The 15,585-nt window shown below is 40.6% G+C and overlaps 1 protein-coding gene across 3 annotated transcripts; it reads left to right on the plus strand.

Annotated features, from left to right (window-relative positions):
• The first annotated feature begins 248 nt into the window (after window positions 1–248).
• LOC118101019 (histidine N-acetyltransferase) lies at window positions 249–12,880 on the plus strand. Of its 3 annotated transcripts, none has more exons than XM_035146619.1 (7): window positions 249–295; window positions 2,589–2,732; window positions 2,839–2,951; window positions 8,394–8,622; window positions 10,201–10,425; window positions 10,535–10,860; window positions 11,164–12,880. In XM_035146619.1, exons 2-7 carry the CDS (start codon window positions 2,622–2,624, stop codon window positions 11,390–11,392), a joined length of 1,233 nt encoding a protein of 410 aa, XP_035002510.1. In that variant the 5' UTR covers window positions 249–295; window positions 2,589–2,621; the 3' UTR covers window positions 11,393–12,880. The 3 variants fall into 3 exon arrangements, with proteins under 3 accessions (XP_035002510.1, XP_035002508.1, XP_035002509.1); XM_035146617.2 differs by lacking the exon at window positions 249–295 and adding an exon at window positions 1,942–2,100; XM_035146618.2 differs by lacking the exon at window positions 249–295 and adding an exon at window positions 1,942–2,100 and having other exon boundaries at window positions 8,397–8,622.
• The last annotated feature ends 2,705 nt before the right edge of the window (window positions 12,881–15,585 follow it).

The raw sequence follows: 15,585 nt of genomic DNA on the forward strand, positions 1-15,585 counted from the left end.
ATTTTGTTTGTTGATTTATGCATTTATTTGGTTATATTAAAGTTCTTTGTTTATTAGTTAAACACGTCTCTTGCCCCGTGATTTAAACGAACCTGTGCTGCTGCACTTACAATATTTGAGTTATTTCCTGGAGGTGAAATTCCCCAGGTGGCATTGTGGCAACCTATCACTATCCCCGCTTTCCCACCTTGCTACATATATAAATTCCCCAGGCGTGCTCGTCTGACAACTTTCCACCCGTGAGGCTGTATCGAGTGAATCGCTACAACAGCTGGAGACGACAACTGCGACGCTTGTAGGTAAGAGTCTCCGTGTGAGAAGAGGTGTAAACCTGACCTTCAGGAGCTCGGGTGTCTGTCTCATGTGTGATTTCTACTGATGAAGACGTGGTTTCCATAGCTGCACAGAACCTGAATGAAAGGAGGAAGCAACTCTTTGTGTTTCATTTTAGTCTGAGTGTTGTCATTGTTGACTGCAGTTTGCCTTCATGTGCTTTCAGACTGTAGACAAGTGTTTCTTTTTTTTAGTGAAATGAAGCATGGGGCATTATCCACTCCTTTGATGTAACCCTGTGGGACATATAATGGTGTTTTGCCTGTCAATCCAGTTTGAATTATTTCCCCCTCTTCCTCCTCCTCCTCCTCTTTCATGTCTTAACTTCCCCCTGCTCTCTTCGCCTGCCCTGCAACCGGTTTGTGTTGCTGAGACACACAAACCGGTTTAAGATATTTCTGTGTTGCTTGTTAGGGCAAGAGCACCGAACAGAGTGGGAGACAGTGAGGCCCTATTGAAATTGTAAGGATTATTAGGGCCCGAGCACCAACGGTGGGAGGCCATATTGAAAGGATTATTCTTATTATTAGGGCCCGAGCACCGACAGTGGGAGACCCTATTGAAAGGATTATTCTTATTATTAGGGCCCGAGCACCAACGGTGGGAGGCCCTATTGAAAGGATTATTAGGGCCCGAGCACCGACGGTGGGAGGCCATATTGAAAGGATTATTATTATTATTATTATTATTAGGGCCCGAACACCAAACGGTGGGAGGCCCTAAAAAAGTCTCAAGGGGCATTTTGAAAAACACAACAGGAAGCCCGCCATTTAGCATTTAGTGGCCATTTTTCACATTTTTACTTGGACAAACTTGTCCCAGGGCTTTCATCAACTTCAAATTTAAGATGAGTGTCATCTAAACAAGATGGAGATGAAAACTACCTCAAAGATCGATTTTTCGTCACACGGTGTGACCGTGGCGTCAAAGTTTGATTACACGCCATCAAAACACGAGGTTCTGTATCTCAGACATATTTGGTCCAATCGAGTCCAAACTAGACATGTAAGACAAGATTCCCGGCCTGATGAAATCTACACAGAAACTATGAATTGAAATCACAGCGCCCCCTGGTGGCAACAGGAAATGTCTTGTTTATGGAACGTCTTACACTTGGAAGTATTCCTCCTCATCCACTGACCACAACCATGTCAAACTGTGTCAAATGGGTCTCAAGACATTGATAATGAAGGCATAAGATTACTGTGACTTTTCTTCAAACGCCATAATAGTGGCGTGGCGTCAAAGTTCATCAACTCGGCGTGACACACGAAATTGCTATAACTTCGGTGTTCGAGGTTCAACCTCCCTCAAACTACATTTGTGTGGCAACAGCCCCCCCCCCTGCAGACATTCATATGGCTTTAATTTTATTTGAAACTAAATGTACAACTGATGCGTCTATATTCAACCACCGTATCCCTGTCTCTATCCGTGGTGCTGAAACACTCAACTACAGTATTTCATCTGTCTTTTCATGGTGCTAGAGAATTCCATCATATTCACTGTCGTGCATTATTTTATTTAGACCATTTTATTTGAGTTCAAATTCTGAGTGTAAAAATGTTTGCACTGTTATGTCTCAGTTTTGTATATATAACAGAGAAAACTACAAACTTACTTCAATAAGTAGCCATCCTTAAATCCCAACTTGCAAATTTAGATTAATTATTTTGACCTTTAACAAAGTGCTAAAACTGTTATTAGGAAGAAGAGCAGGAGACCAAAACAAGTGCAATGACGTGGATCACTCTCTGGAGAGATACGGTACATTAATAAACTGGAGTAAATCCTGATTTGGCTGCTCAGATAATGTCAGGATCAAATTATTATCGGTTTGAGTCTTTTTTTAAGGAATTGTTGAAAATAGGAAAATGCTAAATATCCCCACACTTTTTAATAGGACTCTGTGCAGTATTTTGAAACTTCTCGTAGTCTATCAATTTTCCCTCTTCAAACACAAATATATTAAAATATGCTTCTCCTTTCTCAAAAGGAAGAATATCCCGATAATATCTATGAAACAGCAATAACTATGAGCCAGACTAAATTTCTGAACACAATCATAAACTTTAAACTACTTTTCACTTCGGCTATAAACACTTCAAACACACATTATAAATCAGCACGTTCAACTGAGCCAGCTGTTGCTCTCAGTGGGAAAGTGATAAATCTGTATTTGCCTGTTTGCTGTTCTGTGCATCTCTGCTTTCTCTAAACTTTTCACTCAATCATCGCCCTCCTTCTTCCAACAGAGATTCGCGAGGCTTTCAAGGTATTTGACCGAGATGGGAACAGCTTTATCTCGAAGCAGGAGCTGGGGACGGCCATGCGCTCACTGGGCTACATGCCCAATGAGGTGGAGCTGGAGGTCATCATCCAAAGACTTGACATGGATGGTATGTTTCTCCCTCCTTCTTTCTCTGGGTCAGAAATTTCACGACTCTTCAGGCTGCTGCATAAAGTCCTGCAGTGACATGTCCGTGTGCTTTTCTGTCTCATCAGGTGATGGCCAGGTCGGCTTTGAAGAATTTGTCACTTTACTCGGACCTAAACTCTCCTCTGCTGGAATGCCCGATAAGTTCCACGGAGCAGACTTTGAATCAGTGTTTTGGAAGGTAAACCATCAGCAGCATCATCAGTCAGGTCTAATCAAAGTCTGTACCTTCTCCCTTATCAGTGTAATGCAACTCCTTTCTTCTCTTTAGGACGTTTTCCAGAAGGCTTTTCTGGGGTTTTCAATAAAGAGCCATGTGTTTTAATGACATGGGGATACAGTGGTTAGCTGCTCTCACCTCAAAGCAACTGTCTAAAGACATGGACATTGGGTTAACTGGAGACTCTAAACTGTCCATAGGTGTGAATGAGAGCTTGAATGTCTCTGCATGTCGGTCCTCTGATGAGCTGTGATCTGTCCTCTGGCCCAGTGTCCAATGGGATTGACTCCTGCCCCCCCAGAACCCTTAAAGGGCAAGTGATAGGAAAATGACTGAAGTATGATCTAATCCTTTCAGCATCAATAATGTTTTGCAGTATCATATTGACAGACTACACCTTGCTGAGTACTACACCACCTGCAGTATATCCGTGCCTTGTTATTAGGGCCCGAGCACCTCCGGTGGGAGGCCCTATTGTATTTCGAAGGATTTGTATTTCCCTTTTGGGGCTTTTTCAGGGCCTAGACATGCTCAAATTGTTACCAAAGTTTGCAGGGAATTCAAAACCCCAAAAAGTAATTGTATTCTGGAGTAATTTGAAATGGGCGTGGAAAAATGGCTCAACAGCGCCATCTAAGGAAAAGCCCCTCAGTTAGCTTTCACCGATCTTCACAAAAATCATAGCCCAGGTGTATCATGACCAGACAAACAAAAAAGTCTAGAGGTGCAATTGGGAAAAAGCAACAGGAAGCCTGCCATTTTGACTTTAGTGGCCATTTTGGCCATTTTTCACATTTTTACTTTGACGAACTTGTCCCAGGGCAGATCAACTTCAAATTGAGATGAGTGTCATCACAACAAGACGGAGACCTCAAAGATCGATTTTTCGTCACATGGTGTGACCGTGGCACGTGGCGTCAAGGTTTGATTACACGCCATCAAAACACGATGTTCTGTATCTCAGACATACATGGACCATGAATCCTTTGATGCTGAGCGGTCAACAAACAACTCCACTCCTGCATTATCAGCATCAAAGGATTCAACAACAAATTAAAGCCCTCAAATTCTCACCAAAGCATGTGCTCGGGCCCATTGTTGTTGTTGTTGTTGTTGTTATTATTATTATAATAATTCTTTATTAATTTTTTTTCTTTTTTTCAGGCCAATGAATTGGCTTTTTGAGGGCTTTAATCTTTATTATTATTCTTTGGATACATCTTCTGGATGTACTCAAAGGCTCAGGACACTCACCTTGAAAGCCCTAGCCCTCTTTCTGGGGTTGAGTTTTTATTTAAAAATAAAAATGTCCAGGTCTCTATATTTGCAGTTGCCATGTTCCACCTTTGCCATACTACAAATGGAAATGTGATGACTGTTATATGACTTGTGGATGTAGTTGTTTCTGTTGAAGTGACACTTGAATATAGTCCTACTTTTTCCTTTTCCCATCTTGCCATAAACTATTCCACGCTGTGGATAGGGACATTATATGTCAGTAGTTCCTTGCCATCATCTATTGTGTCTATACTGGCCCCTGCTTCTGTGATGTGTTGTTTAAGTTTTGCCAGCACCACTTGAAACCTCATTTAATTTGTATTGCTTCAGTAGCCAGGAAAATCTTTGAGGTAGCTTCCTAAGCTCTGTGCTGTAAAATTTGCAGTCACCTGGATGTTATACTTCCATTGAAATCTACTTTTTCCTACCAATAGCTAGGGCTGTCTATTTTTGAAACTGTCATCAGTGCCAATAGTGATGATAATACTCAATTTGCAATGGCTGTAACTCAAATGAAAGTAAATCTCCCAAGTTATTCTGGTAAAACCAATGGCAGGTGGAAAGAAACTCCTTGACTGTTACTGTGGATATAGCTCAGGTGTGGAGAACAAGGACTGCAGTGCATAGGCAAACCAGCATTCCAAACTGAGAAAACGAAAAAACGGTTGCCAATCAATCATTTAAAATATCTGATCAAAGGGTGCCTTTAAGTATTTGAGTTTTTGAAACTATGAACAAAGTTTGATAAATATTCAAACACTATCCAAAACTCGTTTCAATATCCAGCCCTACAAATATGTTATGTTATCATATACTTACATTTTTGTATCTTATCATATTGTATCACTTATCTTTAGTATAGATTTTTGTGTTGCATGGTTTCTTTCTGCACAAGCTTGTTTTATTGTCACAATATACTGCATCATGTGTTCAAGCAGTGTGTTTTTGTAAAAAGAGCGACCGGACTTCATAAGCATCCACACACAGTTAACAGGGCAAAACCTAACCTAATAAATACTAAACTCGTAAGCGTAAACCTTTTGTTTTTCCTTAGTGGAGAGGCGGAACACCTCACACCTGTTGAGTGTTCATTTTATGCGGTATTATTACACATTCAATGTAATCTACATTTTGCTTAGTCTCATAGTTCTACTGCCAGAACACATACACTACCGTTCAAAAGTTTGGGGTCACCCAGACAATTTCGTGTTTTCCATGAAAACTCACACTTTTATTTATCAAATGAGTTGCAAAATGAATAGAAAATATAGTCAAGACATTGACAAGGTTAGAAATAATGATTTTTATTTGAAATATTAATTTTGTTCTTCAAACTTTGCTTTTGTCAAAGAATGCTCCATTTGCAGCAATTACAGCATTGCAGACCTTTGGCATTCTAGCTGTTAATTTGTTGAGGTAATCTGTAGAAATGTCACCCCACGCTTCCTGAAGCCCCTCCCACAAGTTGGATTGGCTTAATGGGCACTTCTTGCGTACCATACGGTCAAGCTGCTCCCACAACAGCTCAATGGGGTTGAGATCTGGTGACTGCGCTGGCCACTCCATTACAGACAGCATACCAGCTGCCTGCTTCTTCCCTAAATAGTTCTTGAATAATTTGGAGGTGTGCTTTGGGTCATTGTCCTGTTGTAGGAGGAAATTGGCTCCAATCAAGCGCTGTCCACAGGGTATGGCGTTGCAAAATGGAGTGATAGCCTTCCTTATTTAAAATCCCTTTTACCTTGTGCAAATCTCCCACTTTACCAGCACCAAAGCAGCCCCAGACCATCACATTACCTCCACCATGCTTGACAGATGGCGTCAGGCACTCTTCCAGCATCTTTTCACCTGTTCTGCGTCTCACAAATGTTCTTCTGTGTGATCCAAACACCTCAAACTTTGATTCGTCTGTCCATAACACTTTTTTCCAATCTTCCTCTGTCCAATGTCTGTGTTCTTTTGCCCATATCAATCTTTTCTTTTTATTGGCCAGTCTCAGATATGGCTTTTTCTTTGCTACTCTGCCTAGAAGGCCAGCATCCCGGAGTCGCCTCTTCACTGTAGACGTTGACACTGGCGTTTTGCGTGTACCATTTAAAGAAGCTGCCAGTTGAGGACCTGTGAGGCGTCTATTTCTCAAACTAGAGACTCTAATACACTTTTCTTGCTGAGTTGTGCACCGGGGCCTCCCACTTCTCTTTCTACTCTGGTTAGAGCCCGTTTGTGCTGTCCTCTGGAGGAGTAGTACACACCGTTGTAGGACATTTTCAGTTTCTTCGCAATTTCTCGCATGGAATAGCCTTCATTTCTAAGAACAAGAATAGACTGGCGCGTTTCACATGAAAGTTCTCTTTTTCTGGCCATTTTGAGAGTATAATCGAACCCACAAATGTGATGCTCCAGATACTCAACTAGCTCAAAGGAAGGCCAGTTTTATAGCTTCTCTCACCAGCAAAACAGTTTTCAGCTGTGCTAACATAATTGCACAAGGGTTTTCAAGGGTTTTTAATCATCCATTAGTCTTCTAAGGCGATTAGCAAACACAATGTACCATTAGAACACTGGAGTGATAGTTGCTGGAAATGGGCCTCTATACACCTATGTAGATATTTCATTAAAAACCAGACGTTTGCACCTAGAATAGTCATTTACCACATTAACAATGTATAGAGTGTATTTCTGATTAATTTAATGTTATCTTCATTGAAAAAAACAGTGCTTTTCTTTGAAAAATAAGGAAATTTCTAAGTGACCCCAAACTTTTGAACGGTAGTGTATGTCATTTTGTATACCTACTCCAATGACCCTCACCCCATCTCAGTATCGAACACACAATTAATAATCTGTATTTCTTATATCCTCATGTACCTCAGCTAGGTGAATCAACATGCAACCACGTGGTTTTTAAGGCAAAATTTGCGATGGAGCAATTTTGGTCTCGCTAGCTTTCTCAAACACATTTGTGCTTTTAATTCTATGAATTCTTTAGCCAAGCTATGGACAAATACTTGTAATGTGGAGTGGGTATCAGAGCGTATTAGTGGCATGAGGGTATGGATTTACCGGATTTATGGTAAAAGACGGATCAAAATAGGTGCCAGTCTTCCACTTCCTATTCCCTCTGTTTCTGTCTCTTATTCCCTTCATCGTGTCTCAGGTCTGAGGATTGTACTTTGTTTGTATTGGATGAGAGCGTAATGATGTTTTGTACCCTGTGGCACACATAGCACAGCCTTGATTTGAGGTCACGTGGCCGGATTAAACACTTTCTGCCCTGTGTGTTATTCATTCCTGTGCAAATCTCATCCCTTTGTCCACCATTTGTTTTTCCGTTCCAAGTAAATGTTGACCTTAAAATACTCAGGCTCTTATGTTCAATCTTGCCTGTTTTTTGGAATTTGTCAAAGGAGGCCTGTTCTCTAAATTGGCATTTTACAGAATACACAATATAACCCCAAACTGAAATGGATTTTAAATACAAATTTTTCCCAAACTGTCCCCAAAGACTTGGACCTATCTCGATTCTAGTTACCCAATGTTCTCCTTCAATCCCTCTAGAATACAATAGAATCCAGCATCTAATACAGAGTGGATAGTGTAGGCTACTTTGATAAGTTTGTTATTGCTGCCAATATTGTGGTGCTGACATGGTGAAAGTATCGGTCGGTGTGGATAGTAATTCACTTTGAATGTTTTCCCTTTGTGCCTAGAGCAATTAATTTAATCTTTTTGCATTCTATCACATAGATTTGTAGACTTTTTTTTTTTTATTAGACTATATTTGACTAAGACTTGTGGTGGGCAGTTGTTATTTGTTGTTGAAGTGACTACATCATGAACGAGCTCCCAAAAGACATTCAGTCTCTTTGAAGCTTTGTGTCGCCTTCGATCAATACATTTTTCTACATTACCCAGAATTTGCCACCTATCTACAACTCCCAGAATAGGACAGCTCTTCAGAATGCCTAAATTTGGGTTTAAGAAAATGGAAAAATGCATTTGTACCACTGTGCTATGAAGTAGAACCAGTTGGGTAACTCTTTTGACTGATTGACAAGGACATCCTGCTCTGAGACACTTGATAAATACAATCAAAAATAATCTCTCCTCCACTTTGTATCTCAGCAGTTGTTTCAAGATGAAGGCTGATACCAGCCTGACTATGCCCCAACTCCCAGAGGCCATGTCTCAGGCTGGCCTACAGTTTGCTGTGGCCACTGAGGAGGACTTTGATGAGATCATGGCTATGAGCCAGGATATCGATGGAGGCCTTGACTACTTTCCCACTAGATACACCAGTTGGCTACAGGAGACAAATCGTACAGTCATATTGGCTCGCAAACAGGGAAAAGTGGTAAGTTCAATGAAGATTTTGAAAATATTTCAAAATTATGTGGTTAAAAAATGCAAATATCTTATATTCCAGGATCAATTCTAGGCGTCAGCAATTTTGACCTTTGGTTCGGTGAAAGGCAAGATCTACCTATTGAAGCACTGAGAGAAAAAGACAGTCCAGATTGAAATTCCAACTTTAGGTCTTTTATTTAGGCTAATTGTATTTGGATTACATGAAATGCTTTGGTCCAAGTATTAAATTGATGCAACCAAGAAAGTTCTATGTCCCATGTTATGCAGCATCACTTTTCACAATGCGATCAGAAGGCAAACCTGTTGCAGTCATGTTTCTCACTCAAGTCAGTGTGATGGCTGTGACTGAACTGTCTGTGAGTGCTTTGTAGCAAACTACAAAGCACTCACAGACAGTTCATAGCTACAGACTGCCAGTCTGAGGGTGAGGTCTGTCAGTACGCCGGCTCCTGTACTTTGATTTAATTATTTTCATCTGTGAAAACGCCATTTCACAGAGGTAAGTGGATTCAAAGCACATGCAGGTAGCTGAGGGAACTTCTCTCTAACAAGAAGTCCCCAAAAGTCTCTTTATCTGGCTTTCAGCTCTGTCATATTGCAAATCAACCATGTCAATGTCAACTCCAGTTAAGCAAAAACTTGCAGAAATGTTGCCCATAGGTCTGTCAAGAACCCCAGGTCCAGTAGCAATGCATCATCTGACAGTTCCCCATGCTCCTTTTTCCTTGTTAACAGCAAAGTCTTTATCTCAGGCAGCAAGTCAACAAATCGCTGCAGCACCGTGCCGCGACTCAACCACCGGACACCAGCATAGAGAAGCAGGTCTCTGTTAGCAGCATCAAGCTCATCCAATAACGCTTTGAACAAGCAGCGCTGAAGCACTTTTGCTCAACTTCCGCTTATCAGTTTGAAATGAGAAAATTCCACGATTTCCCTGCTAAGGCCTGCTGATGAATAACACAGTGATAATGTAATTAAATTTAATTCAATTTGTATAGCGCCAAATCATAATATACATAATCTCAAGGCACTTTACATACAAGGTCAAGACCTTTAAAAAATTATAAAGAAAGACAACAGTTCCCACAATGAGCAAGCGCTTTGGCACCTGTAGAGAGAAAAAAATCCCTCATTTACTGGAAGAAACCTTTAGCCATAGCCATCTGCCTCAAAACGGTTGGGGTGAGCTGAGAAAAATGGGGAAGAGAGAATAGATGGGTGGAAAACAGGGGAGAGAAGAGAGAGAGGTGGGGGGGGGGTCTTCGAAGTTCCGTGGTCTCTAAAGCGGGGACGCTACATATAGGTTATGAATCTTGTGCATTTTGGTTGAAAGCTGAAGGTTGATATTTAGTTTTTATAAGTTTGATGTTTTGCCTTGAAACCGGAAGTTCTTCCAACTTGACTATATATTGTATCTGCACCAAACTCCACTAGACCAAATCCAGCTAAAATTTGGTTAAACACTTTTAAAACTCCTGGAATAAAATTTTGAGTATAAGGCACAAACAACCAAATCTCTCAAGCATACCATAATCATTCATTTTTCCTCTGTGATGCTTGACAGATTGCTGTGCAGTCGGTGTGTGTGATTGACGATGGGGAGACCATGCTGGTGGAAGGTCTCCGTGTCGCCCCGCAGGAAAGGGGCAAGGGTGTGATAGGAGTTCTGCTTCATTTTTGCTCTGAAATGGTCACGTCCAAGTACCCAGAGGTCAAAGTGAGGCGTCTGACCCGTGATGATCAGCTTGGACCAAAGGACTTCCAGAAGTATCGTATCATAACCAAGCAGGTACCAACCACAAAATAGTAATACAACTTTTTGGTAGTAATAATATGCTTTGTCTTGCTTGCTTGTTTAGTAGTTCCTCATCTGCTTAATCATTGGTTTTCCTCTACAGGGTATTCTGCTGGTGCACTTCAGAGCAGAAGATCTCAAGTTCCGTCTGACTGAGCTTGGTCTGGGTGGAAACACCTCCTCCTCTAATTGTCCTCCAGTACTTCTTGACCATACAGCTATCCACCGGCTGTATCTGACTACTGACCTAATGCAGGGGGTCCTTCCTAATGCCACCATCATTCAAAACTGGCAGCCATTCAAGCCTTTGCCCAGTAACATGGTCATCCTCCTGAAGAAGGACATAGATTGGATGGTGGATAATGTGTCCAACCCTACCGTTGCAAGCCTGTGTACCTTCCCTTTCAGGGTGCCCATTGGAGATGACTGGTAGCTGTCATTTTATTTGTTCATTCATAATACCAAGCTGGACTTTCTAGTTAAGTCAGGCACAACTACTCTTCGTAAGTGAGTGCACAACAATTAAGTTGCATGCAAGCTGCCTACTATAGTCTATTTTAATATTAACACAAGAAGGAGGCAAATAAATGAATGAAATTGTAAAATAATTAGATACTACACATAATGGCTTAAAGTTACCTAACCCATTTAAGAGAGAAGTTGTTCATTGTCAGATCAGCCAGCCTTTACACAGTGAACTAATAGGCCTATCTGTTTTTTTTTTCCAACCAGGTATTACCTGAATATTGACATGTTTGGTAAAGACCTGGACCTGGTACGGCAGCAGTTCTTGTGCCACCTGCAGAGCCACACCACCACCCTGAAGGGTCATGTGATGTGCAAGATGTTCCTGGACCCACTGCTCTGGACGCCTATGGCCGAATTCTGCCACAACACCTTAGGTGTGGAGCTGGTGGAGGAGTACACTGAGCAGTGCGTACTGGAGTCAGACGTCATTTAGTTACAGAAGGTGGATGAAAAGGTGTAGACGATTAAGAAACCAGAAAGGATTAAAGACAAGGGTCTAGACAACAATGAATGGACACAACTTAATCACATTTAAAAGAAAAACACCCCCTTTGTGCTTAGGAGACAGAAACTAGGCAAAAACAAAACTTCTAATAAACTTAAAATAAACATGCAAATACAGAGCATGGGGAAAAAAAATCAGAAACACACCATGTAATCAGCTACAATAGGTCTGTAACAAATCATTAATTTGTTCCAGAGATGTATTGGTACAACTATTTTATGTAATATTTTTAAGGTTGTGTAGTTAAAATTTAGTGCACACAATATAAAAAGGAGGGATTTTATAGCACAAACATTTTTTTCTTAGAGGTCTTCATGGGTCAAAAATTTGGATTTAAGAAAAAGGCCTAATCTTAAAAAAGCCTTTATGGAAAGTCAAACCTAGTTGAATAGACCCAAGGGTGATTTGGTCAGCTGGGTGCTTTTTAGCTGCAAATTTATTATACACTACCGATGTGACTGAATGGCAATGTACTCCAGCGCAACACTACAAACTATAGCCTCCAAAATGATCACAGACCTGGATCATCATCTTATTAGTTTGGCGTGAATTTAAAGAAGATCTATTATTCTTGTTTTTGGGGTACATCATTTTAATTTGGGGGCACTAAGGTTTACAGGCTCCAATGTTCAGAAAATGCTTTAGTTTCTTTATTCTATTCATTGCTGCAGCAGCAGGAGATCCAGCCACTAATATTAGCTGGCAATTCATTATGAGTAATAATGATCCCTCTGTGACTCAGCTCAGATTCAGCTATGTTAGAGCAAACAAATCTTAGTTTATTGTCTAGATATGAACATAATATACTAGAACTGGAATGTCCATTAAGATCAGGACACTTAAAACTGTAGTGTAGAGATATAGTCAGAAGTAAGTTGAACATAATTGACTGCATTATAAAAAAAAATGTATCAGATCTCAACACCTCAAATAATAAAACATTTGAAATATTGCGGCTTATTCTAAAATAGGGGTGCAGACACAAAATAATTAACAGCAATATTATTTTTTCTTCTGAAGCATCTCAAAACATTGAGAAATCAAATACAAATATGAAAACATGCAAATAAAAGTGCGTTTTTGTATGTTCAGCACTTTGCTGCCATTATCAACCTCACTACTGTGGCAGATGCAAGTGAGTAAAGAGCACTGCAATGGACATGATTGAACAAAAAGCAAAACCCAAGCTAAACCCATCCTTCATGTTTTCTACTACATTAGCTAGCTGAATGAGAAGAAGCTGAAGGTTTCTTCAATTTTCAAGTAGTTTAGTTAGTTATAACAATCTAAGTGCATGGCACGAGTGGGTTTAGTGGGTGTCCAAATCCACTTTTGTTAGTTTAATGCAGTGTTGTGCAAGTTCACACCTCTCGTGAACTAGTTCAAAGTTCAGTTCATACAAGTAAACATGAATAGTTCACGTTCATAGTTCACCATTTAAATTCTGAACTAGTTCATAGTTCAGTTCATTTCATAGTTTTAAGGTGGAAAGTGAGAATGAAAGACTTAACTTGTTTTTTAAAGAAAACTTTATCCATCACTACCCCTTGCCTTAAACCAGTGGTTCTCAAACTTTTTCTGTCATGCCCCACTTTGGAGCTAGAATATTTTTCATGCCCCACCCGCTCCCCTGCCCCAACAAAATTATGACAAAATGGGCCAAGTTTAACATTTGTATTTACATAAAATACACATGAACATTAAATTCACATTACTTTCAGGAATTTCTGATGTGCAAATAAAAAACCTTTTTCAAACAACTTTTTGTGACATTTGCCACTTTTTTCAAAGAATAGTGCAACAACTTTGCTTAAATTCAACTTAATTGAAGTACTTTTGGTGACATTTATCACTACATTCCTCCATCAGTCTGTACTTTTTTACAACGATGACAAAGCTCAACCAAAAAGAACACATGCATGTGACTGAGGTGTAATGTTTCTAAGTGTCTTCTTAATTTGTTGGTTCTCATAGAGTTTTCAGACCTAAAATACGCACTGGTCTCTCCTCATGTCCTCCTTCATTCACTGTGAACCCAAGAGCAAGACAGGCTTCATCGTACTTTCTTTTCAACTTGGTTTTTGAACACTGTCTTGTTTGTCACTGACCTGCTGCTTCACGTGAACGACCTCTGATCTCACTGTGTGTCTCTCTGAGCGAATGAGTGGGGGCGGGGACACAGGCCCCGGGGCGGAGCACACACACGCACACATTCGCCCGCTCCTGGTATTTCATGCTGGCCTGATACGATGATGATTTAACAAATTAACGTGAACGTGAGTTCACTGTTGGCGAAAAATATGCGCGACATGCACAACACTGTACAGGAGCCGCTGCAGAGCCGCGGGTTGCGACCCCTGGCTACAGCGAAAGAACGATTTGTTTACTGTTCCGCCGTTATAGTACTTATTCGTTTTGCATGTCCAGGACCTCTGCGTAGATTTATCTTTCTTGTATTTGGATTTCCTTCTTTTTTAACCATTTAGATAATTTACATAAATTGTTTGTGACATTATAGAACCAAACCAGGCTTTTTATAGAGACACAGCTATAACTGATTATTTTAAAGGCAACATGCAGTGCAGCTTTAAATGAATCTAAGGTACTGCAGGTAAATTTAACCAATTCATGTCTGTAAACGCTTCCTTGGTTGTGTCCAGAGCATGTGTGGAATAAAAAGACGCCGCTGTCGATGTGCTGTAAATAAAAGCATGTGATCTTTGCAGATTAATCAATGCCTCACGTCCTGCCTATTCCTGCTGCACCACCCCCCCCCCCTCACCTGACGCTCTGGAGATTTCTTTGTTGTTGTGAATGTGTCTTATTGGAGAATCTCCTGCTGCGTTGTAGATGTTCCGGAGGACATGTCGGCTATACGGCTACACACATTCTTACAATGCTTCTATACACACTGCAGTAAAGCCTTCAGGGGCAAACTGGAGTTCAGTGTCTTGTTATTATTATTGTATTATTGTCATAATTAATATATAAATAAAGCCAATTGTAAAAAATGTAAGAAACATTGTTTGTCTTGTGTTGCTGTGTTGTGTTGTTGTGAACAGTAGCACACTAAACCATTCACACTGATGTGTTTAACTCCAACACTGTGTTAATTGATCAGAGCCATGAATCCTGTATCTATATTCAGAAAGACATACACAGGTAGATGTTACCTTACTTGTTATATTTATTTACAAAATTAAACATATTTACAATATTTACATCATAATATTTTGGACAAACTTTTATCTACACATCCCTCTCTTCTTTGTACAATGATTGTCTGCTGGTTCAGGAGTTTGTCTTTGTTCTAGACCTTCACTGTCCCCAGCTGCTGCTCCTCTCTCCTCCACATCCTCTCAACAAACTTCAGCTCGTTCTCTCTCTCACTGAGCTTTTTAAAGATCGAGTCTGCTGCAGCTTCACCTCCAGCTTCCTCTGTCCGACCTTCAGCAGGTTGACCTGCTCCTTCAGAGCCTGGTTCTCCTTGTCCACCTCCTCCTCTCTACTCCAGCTCGTCTCTGCCTCCACCTTTCTGCAGCTCAGTCTCTCAGATCGAGTCTGCTGCAGCTTCTGCCCGACTCTTCTTCAGCTCCATTTCTTTAGCTGTGAGCACAGCCAGGCAGTCAATGTATGCGTTGGTTTGAGCTCTTTTTTCCTTAGTAGCACTCACGATGAGCTGGTTCTTGTTTAGCACCTCATCTTCAAGCCTTTGTTATGAAAGCAACCACCCTCTTGAAAACCAGTTGGTGCAACTCAAGGGGTTTATCCCATTTAAAAAAATACATTTCACAACAACCAGCACATAAACCAGCACATTATCAATATTTAACAGCAGCAGGTAACAGCAGCAGCTTTGTCCTGTTGTCCCAACCCCAGTGGAATTATGATGGAATTACACTGTCAATCAAAATCAGCTTCACAGTCAAATCTTAGCATCTGGTTGCTATGGTGATGAAAACACCAACTGATGAGAAACAGAGACATCATCAGTCACCATAGCAACCAGATGCTTACATTTGAATTTTAATCTGAATTTGATTGGCAGTGACAGCTGTTGTCTTTTGACTTTGCCTTAAATACTGTAGTTAGAATTAGCATCACACTATCACGTATAACTC

The sequence above is a fragment of the Hippoglossus stenolepis genome, chromosome 21, assembly GCF_022539355.2.
Source record: "Hippoglossus stenolepis isolate QCI-W04-F060 chromosome 21, HSTE1.2, whole genome shotgun sequence".
Taxonomy (NCBI): domain Eukaryota; kingdom Metazoa; phylum Chordata; class Actinopteri; order Pleuronectiformes; family Pleuronectidae; genus Hippoglossus; species Hippoglossus stenolepis.

Bases quoted from the DNA above. Each gene is read 5' to 3' on its own strand.
- LOC118101019 (XM_035146617.2), top strand. From the start codon at position 2,071: ATGACGTGGATCACTCTCTGGAGAGATACG. The intron at 2,101-2,588 runs GTACATTAATAA...TTCTTCCAACAG, and splicing joins TCACTCTCTGGAGAGATACG to AGATTCGCGAGGCTTTCAAG. The intron at 10,426-10,534 runs GTACCAACCACA...TTTCCTCTACAG, and splicing joins ATCGTATCATAACCAAGCAG to GGTATTCTGCTGGTGCACTT.